Source organism: Mugil cephalus, chromosome 18 (genome assembly GCF_022458985.1).
Source record: "Mugil cephalus isolate CIBA_MC_2020 chromosome 18, CIBA_Mcephalus_1.1, whole genome shotgun sequence".
NCBI classification, from domain to species: Eukaryota; Metazoa; Chordata; class Actinopteri; order Mugiliformes; family Mugilidae; genus Mugil; species Mugil cephalus.
The window spans coordinates 8763369-8777305 of NC_061787.1; the positions used below are offsets into that span (position 1 = coordinate 8763369).

At 44.7% G+C, this 13937-nt stretch overlaps 1 protein-coding gene across 1 annotated transcript in view; it reads right to left on the reverse strand.

Moving 5' to 3' along the window:
• ptprn2 (protein tyrosine phosphatase receptor type N2) overlaps positions 1-13937 on the reverse strand; it is a 124349-nt gene that overhangs the window by 23244 nt on the left and 87168 nt on the right. Inside the window, exon 12 of the mRNA XM_047568048.1 lies at positions 1273-1488. Within this exon, the coding sequence (XP_047424004.1) occupies positions 1273-1488 (216 nt within the window). The remainder of the gene's footprint in view (positions 1-1272; positions 1489-13937) is intronic.

The window sequence follows — 13937 nt, forward strand, 5'->3', positions numbered from 1 at the left end:
AAACCCCATTGTGTTTCATTTTGGGAGGCGTAGCAGCCATCGCCTCAGAATTCATTTCCATAGTCAATTAATAACAGCGAGGGCACGGCGGGCCAGAGAAAATGCCTTGTGAAAGCACATGCTATCTCATGATGAATCAGAGTGATATTTCCCTCTGGAGCACAGGGCCCCTCTAAGCCCTGGTCTTGGATCAGCTTTTCCACCGTCAAACTTTAATGATTAGAGCCATGAAGCAGTGCCCTGGGCCTTGGCCTCAGGGCACTATCCAGGTCCACCTCATAATTCATCCCACTTCTCAACATCTTCCTGCAAAGCGCTGCGCTATAGCGGTGCTGAAAAATTGTCCCAGAAGAAGGCGGGGAGATGCAGTTAGTGCCAGGAAGGGCCAGAGGAGAGGCAGATGCAGCCCAGAGAGGAGCACAGGTCGTGGGATTACAGCTTCCCTGTCAGCCCCTTCTTTCAGACTACTAATAAGAATGAAAACGGGCCTCAGGAGGGAATAAAGTCTACAGTCTGTGCTGCCATCTTGCAATAACGCTGCAGACAGCTCTCCTTAAACAACTCCCTCCGTCAAGCACAGAGGAGCACACGCCCATATGGACCCAATCCTAAAGGCATAATGAGAAAGAACGAGCGTCGCGTGTCATGCGTCAGACAATACAAACGGTAAAGAAGATAAGAGTTTTTTTTTTTATCATTATTTGGCATTGCCTCTGAGCCCGCCACTGTAACACCTCCAGCTTTTGGGAGCAGCTCTGTGAAAACCTGATTAAATATTGAAAATGTTAACGCGACATGCAGATAAACGTGTTCTGAGTACCACGCTGGGCGCAGCTGAGCCCCAACGCTGAAAATCAATACAGCCCAGACTGCCCGCTGCCCTGGAGGAACAGAGGGAATAGGTCACGGTGGCGGCCGGTCCCTGTTTCACACACACAGACTCCTCATCGCAGGGTAAGCATCATATAACAGGGTGAGGCAACCATCTATTGGAGCAATGAGCTGGAAATGAAAAAAAATGATATAAATGTACACAAGACCATTGCTCCGTATAATAAATGACGAGTGGGATAAAAAATATTAAAAAATCAACATGAAAAACCATCCCAAGGGCAGGTGCAAGAAAATCACTCCAACATTTACACACTCTCACAAACCAATTGGATAATCCAACCGTATCCAAAAAAAAAAGAGCGCGTGTTCCTCCAATGGCAGAGCACATTCTGGGTGTCCCGGCCTCTGATTGGCTCACAGCGAGGAGGCAGGTCTAACCTGATAGGTTGCGGTGGCATCGGTGCTGGTGTCAGTCCCCAGGCTGGCCAGCTTCTCCTTCATGCGGAGGTGCGAGCGCTGGCGCACGCAGAAGAACGTGGCGGACACGGCCAGCGCCACCAGGATGAAGAGCATGCAGAGGACGGAGAGCAGCAGGAACTGGCCCGACTCCACCCTGGTCTCCTTCACCACGGGGATCTGGGTCAGGCTGCCCCTCTGGAGGACACACACAAACAAGAGACAAAACACGCTGTCAGAGCAGTAAAGGATGCCCCTCCGTCTTCCTCCAGATTGATGTGGTCGTTTTTTGATTTACAGCAACCGCCATATCGGCTCTGCAGTGCATCAATTTTCACTTGAAGGCTCGTGTTGACTTTCCAGTTTAAAAAAAAAAAAAAAACACAAACAAAAGTGGACACAACGGCGCCGCGAGCACTTCCTCATCCACCTCCACTTCCTCTCCTGCTCTTTCCTTCCACCCACCTCCACTGTCTGACTAGCCCCGCTCATTAGACAGCTCTAACACTGGCCTTATAATATGCATTCAAGCTCAGTCAACCCCTATTACCAGCCCCTGTCCAGCGCTGTCTCCACACTGTGCCCCACTATAGATATTTACAACCCCATTTAGTGCTGGCATGGGGCGGCCTGGCACTGTGCAGCGACAGGAGGTTGGGATACTAAAAGCTTGTGTTTAATTAGCTCCTCTGGTCCTGAGTTTGACTGGATTAGGCCCTGGCCCAAGCTGCACAGCTAATGGCTAGCAGGACTGATGAGACACAAGCGGCCCAGACTGGACCTTCACACGTCCAGCACCGGTTCAATAACAAACGTCCACATACACAAGGTGCATTTGCATCACTATAGCTTTTAATGCATCATCTAGGAGATTTTTATCAGTAGCCTACGTGTTGATAATTGGTCCACTTGTGACCATTTACAGTAATGACAAATTCCCCGCAGGCCTCACTGATACATAATATTTCGAGAGCGTAACAGTGATAATTAGGGGCAATAATTGGGAGAGATAATTAAAGATACCTAACATGTAGCTGCTAATACGATTTTCTTTGCTGACTGCATGAAACATCCCATCAAGTCGCCTTTTTTTTTTTTTTTTTTTTGCGTTTGGGTCTCAAAGACAGGGAGAGAGCGCAATTCACTTTACACATAAATCATCCTTACTGTCGCCAGTGATTGACGTAAAAAAAAAAAAAAACGCGGGGTTTCAGTAAAAAGCCAGCCCTCCGCAGATTTTGATCTAATTTCACCAGCTGCTCACATGCCAATTGCTATACATCTCCAAAAGGGCAATATCAATAACAGTGCACAAATACATCAGCAGGCTCCTAATTGTCTGCATGCAATATTGAATGATTGATGGGTGGAGTGAATCAAATCTACACCAAGGGAAAAAAAAAAAAAAAAAAATGGTAGAGCTCTGACATTTAGCCTGAGGGGTCTAATGGGCCGACTGAAGGATGGCTACATCTTGTTATACCATTTTCAAAACAAGACACTTCACCTCAGACCAGTAACAATGCGGTTTGACCTTGTGGCTCGTAATTGCCAATGTTTTAGCGGTTGTGCGGATGCTCGGGGTCTGTTCGATTACTGTGTTGGGCCTGACGACAGTGGCTGTTGATTGCAATTGCAATGGCCCGAGCGTGTAGTTTCAATCAAGCATTAAGAGGTTAGACAACAACAGAGATGTTTGAAGAGGCTCAGATACAGATGCAGAGGGGAGATGCATTCACTGACTCGTTTCTTCTTTTTTTTTTTTTGCTCTTCAGTGATTAAATCGATATAAAGCCACATTAAGACATTAACTATTTTCATTTTGTGGATTACTATAATCAATAATTGAAATAAAGACGTGTATTCAACATATTTAGCAGCACAGACATAAAATGAAACATTGGTCTTGATTCAAGAGTGTGAAACCAAAGTGGCTCCTGGTTTTAATCCTGACAGATCCAAGCTTAAAATCCTCCCTTTGTTTTGGAAAAAAAAAAAAAAAAGAATTAAAAAAAACCCTGCATTATCAAGTAAATCAAATAGGTGGTTCTTTACAATCAGGAGCTCCTCTTGAAATTATTCACGTGGACACCTTGAAATGAATAAAAAAGCGTTTCCACAGTGGGAGCAAACAAGCTTGAAATGCAATGCAAGCATAAAAGAGTGTTTGAAGGCGGTAATCGTGTTGGAAGGAAACCAGAGGAGAGAAAGAAAGAAAAGAGGAGGAACAGGGAGGAGACAGGCTAAGAATTACCTTCATGGGCCTGTAGAGGTTTGTCCCCAAGCCTTATCGGCTTTATATTTATTTATTTATTTGTGTTTGCAGTCGTTTTATTTCGCCATAATTGGAGTTTTACTAAAAATCTAACCAATTAGACCGCTACGACTGAAAGCAGCTTCTGTATGCTTATTTAACAAAAAACAAAAATTAAATCTACGAGGAGAACTTACAAAATAATGTGATTTTAGTCTGAGGTTTAATTATGTTGCTTTTGAATTTAATCCCAACTATCATAAAATAAAGAATTCCATGTTTTCCCTCCAAGAAATATTATTTATTTATATATACGTCTTAAAAAAAACGCAAAATATTTTATTCATATCTCCTGAGTATAATTATCCAAACTGGTAAGACTGTCTCCTTCTGCCTCTCTCTCCTATTCATATGGCCCCTGTCTGATGAATTAGACAATCTGAGAGGAGACAAGGGGCAGATGGATTTCGGTGATCTGGATTATTCAAATGATAAGAGCGAAGGTCAGGCAGAGAGGTGGTGTCGGGGCGGCTGGTCATCCATTCACTCACTGCACAAAGCATTCAAGAAGTACAAGAAGAAAATCCTCCCAAACACAAGGCTGCCAACACTCACCAACCTTAAATCAAGGCCTTGTTTTATTTTTATTTATTTATTTATTTTCTTTAAAAAAAAAAAGGATTATTTCAAATTTCTTAGAGGTACGAAAGCAGACACATCACAAGCAGAGACCATGCAACAAAATGAGAGCGAGGACCAGAGATGAACTAAATAAAATCACACTATTTTGCCTTAGTGCAACACTAAAGAGCTGCTATTTTACTGGCAAAACCAAATGCTCTCTAAAAAAAAAAAAAAATTGCAAAAACAAAAATGATGGAAATTCTGAGCTCTATTTTTCTGACAAATTTATAAAACCCTAAAAAGTCTCAAAATAATTCTTAAAAATGAACAAAGTCTCCTAAAACTGCAGAGTAAAATTAGAACGTCCGTTTAGTCCTTAACCACGTTTTTTGGAAATGGATAAAATCGTTTTTTTTTTGTTTTGCTTTTTAACTACACACATGATAAAAAACAGAATAATTTATGCAAAGGGAGATTTAGCAGCTTTCAGATCTCAGAGGTTTAAGAGTTGCCGGGCTCCATCAACCTGCACAGAAACTTTGTTCCCTGCAGCCAGATGTGCTCACAGCAAAGCACCAGAGTCGAGACCCAGTTTTACTCGGAATGTTTCAATAAGAGTACGATCATATTATCTGTACTGCAAAGCATGTTTCCGGTGATCTGTTATTTTTTTTCCCCCCATCAGGTTTACGGAGATTTTTTTAGCAAAGGATCGCACAGAAATGCCAAAATAAAATATGACCATGAACCACGAGCTGCTAAAATATTCCCCTAATCATTTGTATTCACATCGGTAAACCAGCTTTCAGCGCAAGTTTGCACGGGCGAGCCTTTAAGGTGCCTTTTTTTTTTTTTTTTTTTTTTTACGCATTTGACGCATTAAACCTTGCACAATCACAACGGCACAAAACAGGACGGGACACACGTTCCGAGGCGAGAGATAATTACCCGAATCCATGTGGCGGGGCTGAGCGCACATTTCGCAGTGAACGGAGGACGCTGCGTCTTGTATTCCAGAGAGCACGGATAACCACTGACGCCCGCCGCAGCTCCAAGAAGCGTTTGTGCGTCCCGGCCGCCCACTCAGTCCGCTTCTCCCCCAAAAAAAAAAAAAGTTCCCTCCGCGAGGGTCCCATGCGTCCCCCCAGCGCCAACAAAAGACCGCGGCTTCAACACGTAGATGAAGAAAAAGAAGAATAAAAAAAAAAAAAAAGGAGAGCCGGAGAGAATAAGAAAAGGGAGAAGAATGTGGGATATGCCCGCCTGATTTTCCGAGGCTCGGAAGAATGTGCAGAAGCCCCACTAGTGAGTCCTTTCAGCGCCTCTGTGCCAATGAAAAGAGACGGGGAGGTGGTGGGGTTGGTTTTTTTGCGATCATTTAGTTAAGGCTGAGCCCCTCCTTATATTCAGCAGCTCAGGAGTCCCCGTCCATTGCACATGTCATATCCACTGGTTGCTATAGCGATGCCTCCACATGTTGTCGACAGTGAATGTTCAAGGAGCGATGCCTGGCTAATAGGCTTGCGGGCCGAGGGGCGATATGAATGGACATAGGGCTAGTCACTCATTTGTTGAGCTACTAGGGGTCTCTGTGTTTGGTGTGTGAATTGCTGTTTTCTCAGGCTCTCCCTTTCCTCTGCTCCCTCTCCCAGGGATTCAGTTATGTGAGCAGAATAAGGGAGATGGGGCAGTCTATTCTTCAAAGTAGGCTTTTACATTCAAAGCTTAAGTGAGCGCTGTAATAAGAGGCTACCACACAGTACAGTAGTTGTAAACTATATGAATGCTGCATTGGAGATTGGGTATATTCTGAAAAAAATAAATAAAAATCTCACGCCTAAAGTGGATTGTGCGTAAAGTATTTTTTTCCCGCCACCTCCTTAGATCTGCCAGAATAAAGAAAAAAAAGAGTGGAAAATTGCAAGTTTAACAAATTGTAGAGATAAAACTCACTAAAATGCTATCCTAATTAGCAATCAGCCCGGAAAAAAAAAAAAAAAACTGATCCAATGGAGAGCAACAGCTGCACTTAGCAGGGAGAGAGGGAGAGAGAAAGGGGGATTATGGAGAGCACAAGGAGAGAAAAGGAGAAAGCCAAAGAAAAGGGGCGGTGAAGAGAGGAGAACGGGGGTCCTGTCAAATGCAGATGACGAGTCGTGGGGAGGGGGGCTGTGTGACGGGGGGCTCTCCAGTTTATTTTTTCCATTCAGAGAGCACCCCCTCCTCTCCTCTATTGTCCCTCGGTGTGACAGCTGGAGTTGGCAAATGTGAAGGGGAGAACAAAAAAAACGAGCCCGCTGTCCAGCCTGGGTCCGCGGCCGCATCGGACGCCACCCCACCTTCAAAAAGGAGACCAGCCGGGCGGCCGGCGGAGGGGAAATCTGAAGGCTCGTGCAAAAAAAATTTTCATAGCATCCGGCAAAACTGAAATTGTCGGCGTATTGCGTTGTTATATCCTGATATATCGTAACAGTTTCAGACGCAAATTTCCACCTTGCGCCGTCCTCTCTCACGCATTCCTTCTGCTGTGCTCGCTGTTGCACTAATGCAGGGCGGATGCAGAAGTAATGCATGGTGGGAGACCTGGTGGCCACCAGTGAGTGGGTTTTTATTACTGGTAAGAAATAAACTGCGGCCCCTGAAGTTAATCCCCAGAAAATCAGTCCTCACATTAAGTCAACCATACGATCATATCCATCCTGTTCTCCGGTGATCTGGAAGAGTTTCCTCTTTTTTCATATGATACACCCCCGGTCACCCACCTGTCAGCCCCGTCTAAACCCGCAGTCATCCGAACGAGAATATTCTCCTGACACCGCGGCGGCGGATCGAAAAAACGTCCAGCCGGGGCTCTTTCTCTACCTCCTCTTTGAAGGAAAGCCTGACTTTGGCACCTGTTGTTTTCCTTTACTTTAACTCTGCGTAAATGGACACATTTTCACACATTTCATCTACTACGCACTGCGCAGTATGACTTCACAACTCCTGTCACTTCCCCCAGCGAGGCCAGCGCTAATGGTTATCACACCAGGGAGGTTTGACGTGCATCGATTCACTCTCGCAAGAACCTGCGAGCAAGTCAAATTCGGGGAACGCGCCGGAGTCGCTCTCGTGGTCACTAGTGATATTCGCAGACGCTGTCATGCCTGCGTGTTTCCTCCGGTTGCTGGTACTTCCTCGGGGTAACACGTGTTCGTGCAGTCGGCGTGAGGAGTCCTGCAAGGCTTATCTGTCCTCCTGCTCTGCTGTCGCCGCTCCGCGTGTTTGCCTTCATGACACATTTCAGGTTTCTAATGATAAAAAAAAAAAAAAAGATGGAGAAGCGGCGTGCGGTGTTTAAACAATGGCAGAAAGAGGTACGCGACGCTTCGCCGTGTCGCTGGGAGAGCGGGATGAGGAATGTTAAACAAATGTCAGGATCAAGTGCACTACCTGAGGTGGCAGATGCTTTGTGTGTGTGTGTGTGTGTGTGTGAGTCCAGAAAAAGGGATGAAGAGACAATAACTTATTACAGGCTGCAGGAGGTTTTGGGTATATTTACATGTCTGTCCCTGCGTGTGCAACGCGAACCCACACACAGGTGTTGGTGGAGGTTTCTCGCAAAAACACACATCCATAATTCATCCCGGCGTGTATGTGCACTAGCTGGAGACCTTCGCCTGGATACATTCACGCTCGTATTTGGGCAAACAGAACAGGAAGGCGGCTCGCAAACGAAAAAAGGGGGAGGTAGCGCGCCGTCGGTGCACGCGCTGGTGTATATACCAATCATGACACAATGACATCAATGAGGAGCTAATGTCATTTACAGTGAAGCGCCGCGCGGCGCAGCCAACAGCTGCAATGTGTACCTGCAGACTTATAATGTGTTATACTGTTACACCAAATATAGTTGGTGATGTCTGCTCGGCTCTTTGAAATGGGGCGCAATAAATTATTCATAATAATATCTGAGCAAGGCGGTTGGAGCAGCTCAATTTGGGAAGGTGTTGGAGGATTAGCTTGGAACTGTAGCGCGGAGAGGAATGTATGCAAAACAGAATGCATTTGGGTGTTTTCTCCCTTTCTGCCTTTCTTTCTTTTTTGGAGATCCACCAGCTGTTGTCGTCGCTGCCGAAGTGATGTTACAAGATGTGGGAAGATATCTCGCCTTGTCTGTTTTTTTATTTATTTAAATGCTTGATTTATCTTAGTCTATTACATTTATAATGGAAAGAGAAGCATTAATGTGAAGGCAAAGTTTGGTTTCACACACACGTCGATGTCATTTTGGTGTATTGTTAGTTGCTGCAGCTTGATTTTGCCTGCCAGACACAAACTAGCACTTATGCAGAGGTAAAATATGAAAGGTGACACATTGCTCTCTTGTCTGAACTCCCCTTTTAAACATCACTTAAGGTGCAGAAACTTGACAGTGAGGTGAAAGTCTTAAATGCATTGTGTGTGCATGCACTGTGTGTGTGTGTGTGTGTGTGTGTGTGTGTGTGAGGGAGAGAGAGAGAGAGAGAAACACCATGTTTCCTAATGGATGACGTTCAAAGACACAAAAAGGTCCCATTTCTGGTTTTTACTTGAAACATCTGAATTGCTGTGTCTCATGCTCATCATCTGCTCAGAGAGGAATCATTCAAAGCCTGTGTGTGTGTGTGTGTGTGTGTGTGTGTGTGCGTGTGTGTGCGTGTGTGTGTGTGTGTCAGCCTTGTCATTCTGGTATTTTCCCCAGATGAGCTTGTTCAAATAGGCCTCTTTCTTATGTGGATCCCGGTACAGGCTTTGCCCATGCCAAGTAGTTCAAAGCAGTAAACATCAAGGTAAATGCTATGCCTGTCATCCTGACTATATTTAAAGTAGGGAGGCAAACCCACACACACACACACACACACACACATGCATGCACAACAATGTACTCTTGTGTTGTCGCGTCATATCCCAGAATATGAAATCACTACATATTTGTGCAATTGTTGCAATTGTTATGAGTTCACTGATCACTTATTACCACAGTGCATAACTACATGGTCGTTTTTAAGCCCGTCCCCATTCATGTTTTCTCCCGTTGCTAGGGACGCCATAATCTACCAGCAACCTGAACGTCAAAAGTGGAAGAAATGTATGGAAGCGTTTGTTTCCTACCTGTACAACTAAACAACGTGGATTTCATTTCACTCCTACTACGTACGTGGGTGTAAGAAACCGTTAGTTAGTTAATATTTCCAGTTGGAATCAGCACCCAGAAGTTAAATCACTGTTTAATCTTTAATCACACAATATAGGAAAGAGCACGTTTTTCCTAATTAGATCTACATGCAATAAAAAAAAAAGGTTTTTGTCGAACAGTAGTTAAGTGGTTCGTTATTCATAGATATTGTTCTAAAATACACCACTATGATTATGTGTAAACGTTTTGAATAAAAGTTTGATAGAGAAGTCCAGTTAATTATTACAGAAAACAGGTTGATTGACTAATTGAAAAAATAATCAGTAGATCAGTAAGTGATCGTTTAGAGCTGCACCGAATCACTTTTTTCAAGATACAGGTAGGTTGTTCCAACCATCTCGGAGAACTCGCCATATTTCTTCCGTGGATTTTATTCCGTCTCTTGATTGAATCCCAGACGGACCCCGTAATGTTAAAATCAGAAATCTGTGGGGGCCAAACCATCTGTTCCCGGACTTATTGTTCTTCTCGTGGCTGTAGATGGTTCTTTACGACTCTGACTGTATGTTTTGGCTCTGCGCCACGCTGCAGAATGAATAATAAGATGCTCTCCTTACTGCACCGACTGACGGATCAGAATCTAAACATCCTACATGCGCCTCAAACATGTTGCACGGGGACGTCTGTTACGCAATAAGTCCAAATCGCCCAGTTCAGTAAAATGATAATTGGTAGTTTTTCCAACATGCTAATAAAAACATCAAAATTTTATCCATTCCTGAACTTATTCATTTGTGTATTCTCTTACGAGGCAGCCCTCCCAACTCTTAAGACATGGCTCTGAATGCAGCTGCGCGTACGCCGCTTTAACAGACCTGCCATGTCTAGTTACGGTTGCTAAGCTATGATTGGCTAAATCTGCATGAATGGTCTCTTAAGCCGAAGCGCAGCTTTAAATTTAAGCTCTGATCTTTTCCGTCAATAGCAGATTAGTTATTTCCCGACGAGACAAAGCTGTCAAGTGTTTTCGCAAAAAATTTGAGCTGACTTACTTTTTCCTTAATTTGGTTAAAGAGCAGCTTTAAACTCCCAACAGGTCGTAGCTGACATAAATGATCCGTCCTACCTGCAGCTGTATTGACAACAGCAACAAGTCTGACAGGGGTAATGTTAAAATGCCAACCAAAATTAATTAATGGGAGTCGCCAAACAGACCAAAAAATCACCTCGGCATCGGCGAAGATGTTTGCACTGTGACTCTGACACTGAGTAAATTACGGGCAGATTTGCTTTAGTCACAATGTCAAGAATCATTGTTGAGATGAAATGAGTTTCTGATGAGGGAAAATTACAGCAGCGTAGGTGAAAAGTCATTAGGCACCAAATAAAACGTCCGGGTCCGGGCAGTGCGATCCGAGCGGGTTAAAACAGAACCCAATCAGGACAGGTAATGGAAGGTAATACTTCACTATATTGTGCGGAAAGATAAAAGAAGAACCAGCATTAAAAAATCATCCACAGTCAGAAACTGCGAGGAAAACACTAAGGTTTTAATTGTTTTGTTTGAATAGAATCCACACTACTTTTAGACTATTGTGTTCTCAGCAGGCTTTTTTCTTTTTCTTTTTTTTTTTTTTATCTTGGAAGGAGATAAAACTGCAATTAATTTTGAAAGGGGGGGAAAACAGTGAGACAATACATCAAGTCACACATGAGTGGTGGCAGGCAGGGATATGTGGGCTGCCGCAGAATAACAGAGGTAGTCAAAGGTAGCATTCATAATTGAAACCCCAGTCACAAGAGACTTAGTGGGCTGGGAGACTCTGATACTGAGACTGACAGTAAAGGGACAAAGAGAAGTGTTCAGAGGAGAGCGCAGAGTGACTTCGTGGGTTCAGTGGGATGCCTCCTCTCCACACCTGAGTCTGCATGACACACTGTGTTTCTCTGTAACTGCTTCATCGTAGCTCAGAGGTTCTGAATCCGATTGTCCGAAGACTTAAATAAAAAGCTTCCCACCCATGACTCAAAGCACAGGTGTTGGCGCGAAGGAGGTGCATCTTAATGCATATTTGGAAAACTTGTCTGATCTATTAGTTTGAGCCGTTGGACCTTATTTTAGCTTTTTTACACACTGTATGTCCAGTAGTCAGAGGGGAGAGACAAAAAGAACATATGATGATTAATGACACTTATATTATCTTATTATATTACATTATATTATGGCGCCTGAGTGGCAAAAACATGGTGAAATGTATCAGTAAATACAGAGAGACCGGGAAAAATGTGGATTATCAAAACAAATTAAGGACAATTGGACTCGACAATGATGGATTCCTCTCTTTTCTTTGGATATATCTTTTCATGCTTTTCAAATCTGCTGGTGCAGTCAATCACACAAAAGCTCCATTTTTTTAAAATTAATTTTACATTTTAGACGCTATTAAAGCCTATGATTCAAACTAACGCTGCTAATCTCCATGCTCAACTGTCTTTGCTTGCTGTGACGTCACGTGCACACCCTCCACTACAGTCTCATGTGACGGATACAACCAAATAAGAGCGCGGTTCGTTGTAACATAAAACCAAAATCAAAAACAAACACAATGTTCACATTTTTCTGCTTTTTTTTCTAGTCAGCGCTGACATTTGTAAATTGCTTTTCGATGGCGACCCAGCGTCGACCTTGCGACTTTGCAACTTGAGCAGGTCACAGAAAGGGTTGCTGCCTGTGCAGTCGGAAATGTCTCAGGAACGAGTCCGGGCGAGAATTTACAAGCAGAATGTGGCGGAGCATTTGTATGACCATTTCGATTTAATTCTGAGCGGCCTCGTCCTTGTATTACATTTCATTTAGTTGTACAGATTTGTTCCCGTAAACTGTCGGCGGCTCTTGGTTTGGTACTCTAATGCAGTATGAAATGTATGCATGTGGAGCTTTTAATGTTGTGTGCAGCTGTGGGAAATGTACTGAACAGCTTTTGACTGTGTGTGTGTGTGTGTGTGTGTGTGTGTGTGTGCAAAGGGCTGCAATCCAGCCAGGGTTAAACAAGTGTTCACACTAAGGTCGTCCGTGCACTTGAACTGAATCAAATCTGGCATGTTCTCAAGTGCTGCTGAATATGGTGCACCAAGCAAAAAGCCTGTAGCTTCAATGAGACCCTGGGCCTGTTTGTTTAATGGCATCCGCGCGCCTCGTAGAGCGGAGACAGAGCAAACAAAGCAAGAAGTAAACCAGGACAAGCATCCCAAGTGAAACGCCAGCCACGACGCTATTGGTCAGTAGTGGTGTTGGGGGGCACTGGCAGGAGATGGAACTGTTTGGACACCCAGCCTCGGCTTTTTTTTTTTTTTTTTTTTTTTTTTTATATAGTCACATCTTTTTCATTTCGCCTGTCTGAAAACAGCTAAATTGAATTTCATTCATCATATGCAGACTCCCTAATACAATCTGTGTCCAAATTGCCCCTATGAAAATAACTCTCAAGACATTAGTAGATAATTATTCTTAAACGAAAACAATATACATTTCAGATCGCGCTGGATTAAGTTATTTGGACAGCCGACGCCGCGCGCCCACGTCTCCGTAACCGCACCTCGGTGCCGGCGGATTTTGCATCACGCTGAGTCGTCCTGCCGGAGCATATGCCCCGATGATCATCTACAACTTGTGTAAGTGAAGATATAGATGTAGAGCCACAGGAGGCAGCGCGTGATGGGCTAAGGGTCGCATCCCCGTAAATGCGGCCGCAGCCTCATAAATTCTCATCAGCGTCTTCATTAAACATTTTTCCCTTGTTATCACCATGACAACCCCCGGCCCAGCGTGCGCCCGATGGGGGGAGAGAGGCGTGTGTGCCTGTGTAACCCCGGGGGTTACTCTGGGGGTAACTTGGCACAGAAGGCCCATACCTCTTCGCCAGACTCGCTGTGACTATAGGGACGAACGGGGGAGGGGGGTGAGGGGGTGAGGGGGTGAGGTGGGGGCCGTCGTGGAGTGGCAGGCGGCCAGAAACGCTAGATCTGTTCCACAGCGATCACTTCTGACAGGCACTGGCTGTGTCTGGACTGAAGGCAAGCGCTCTGATTTCTCTCTTTAATTACTGCTAATCGGAGGAGCCGCGGCCCATGCTAATGAAGCCACACCAATCAGCTGGGGGAGAGCATTGGGGGAGTGGGGAGGGGGGAGGGACTCGCGCGGCGACGCAATCCTCTGCACGAAACAGAGCTGACACCGGCCTGCCACACGGCCTCCCTGTCTGTCTCACAGCTCCTGCAGCTTCATAAGAGTAGTCTGCCCTCGAGCCAAACCGGGCAGCGCCGCTCTGCAAAAAGAAACCTCTGTGAATCCCTAATGAGGCCGCCGCCACAGCTGTAGCGCGGCCTCGTCCGCCTGTTTGCGGCTCTTCCACCGCTCCCCCGCCACAACCTCTGACAACAACACAAAGTGCGGCTGATAAGAAATTCTGAAGGCTGAATTAATTACGATTTATGTCAAGATTTTGATGGCTCTGTAACGCAATCACACATTGACGGCTCATTATTGTAAATGCATATAATCAATCCAGCCTATTTTCACCCACAAACATAATTACACTGTATGGCTTTTAG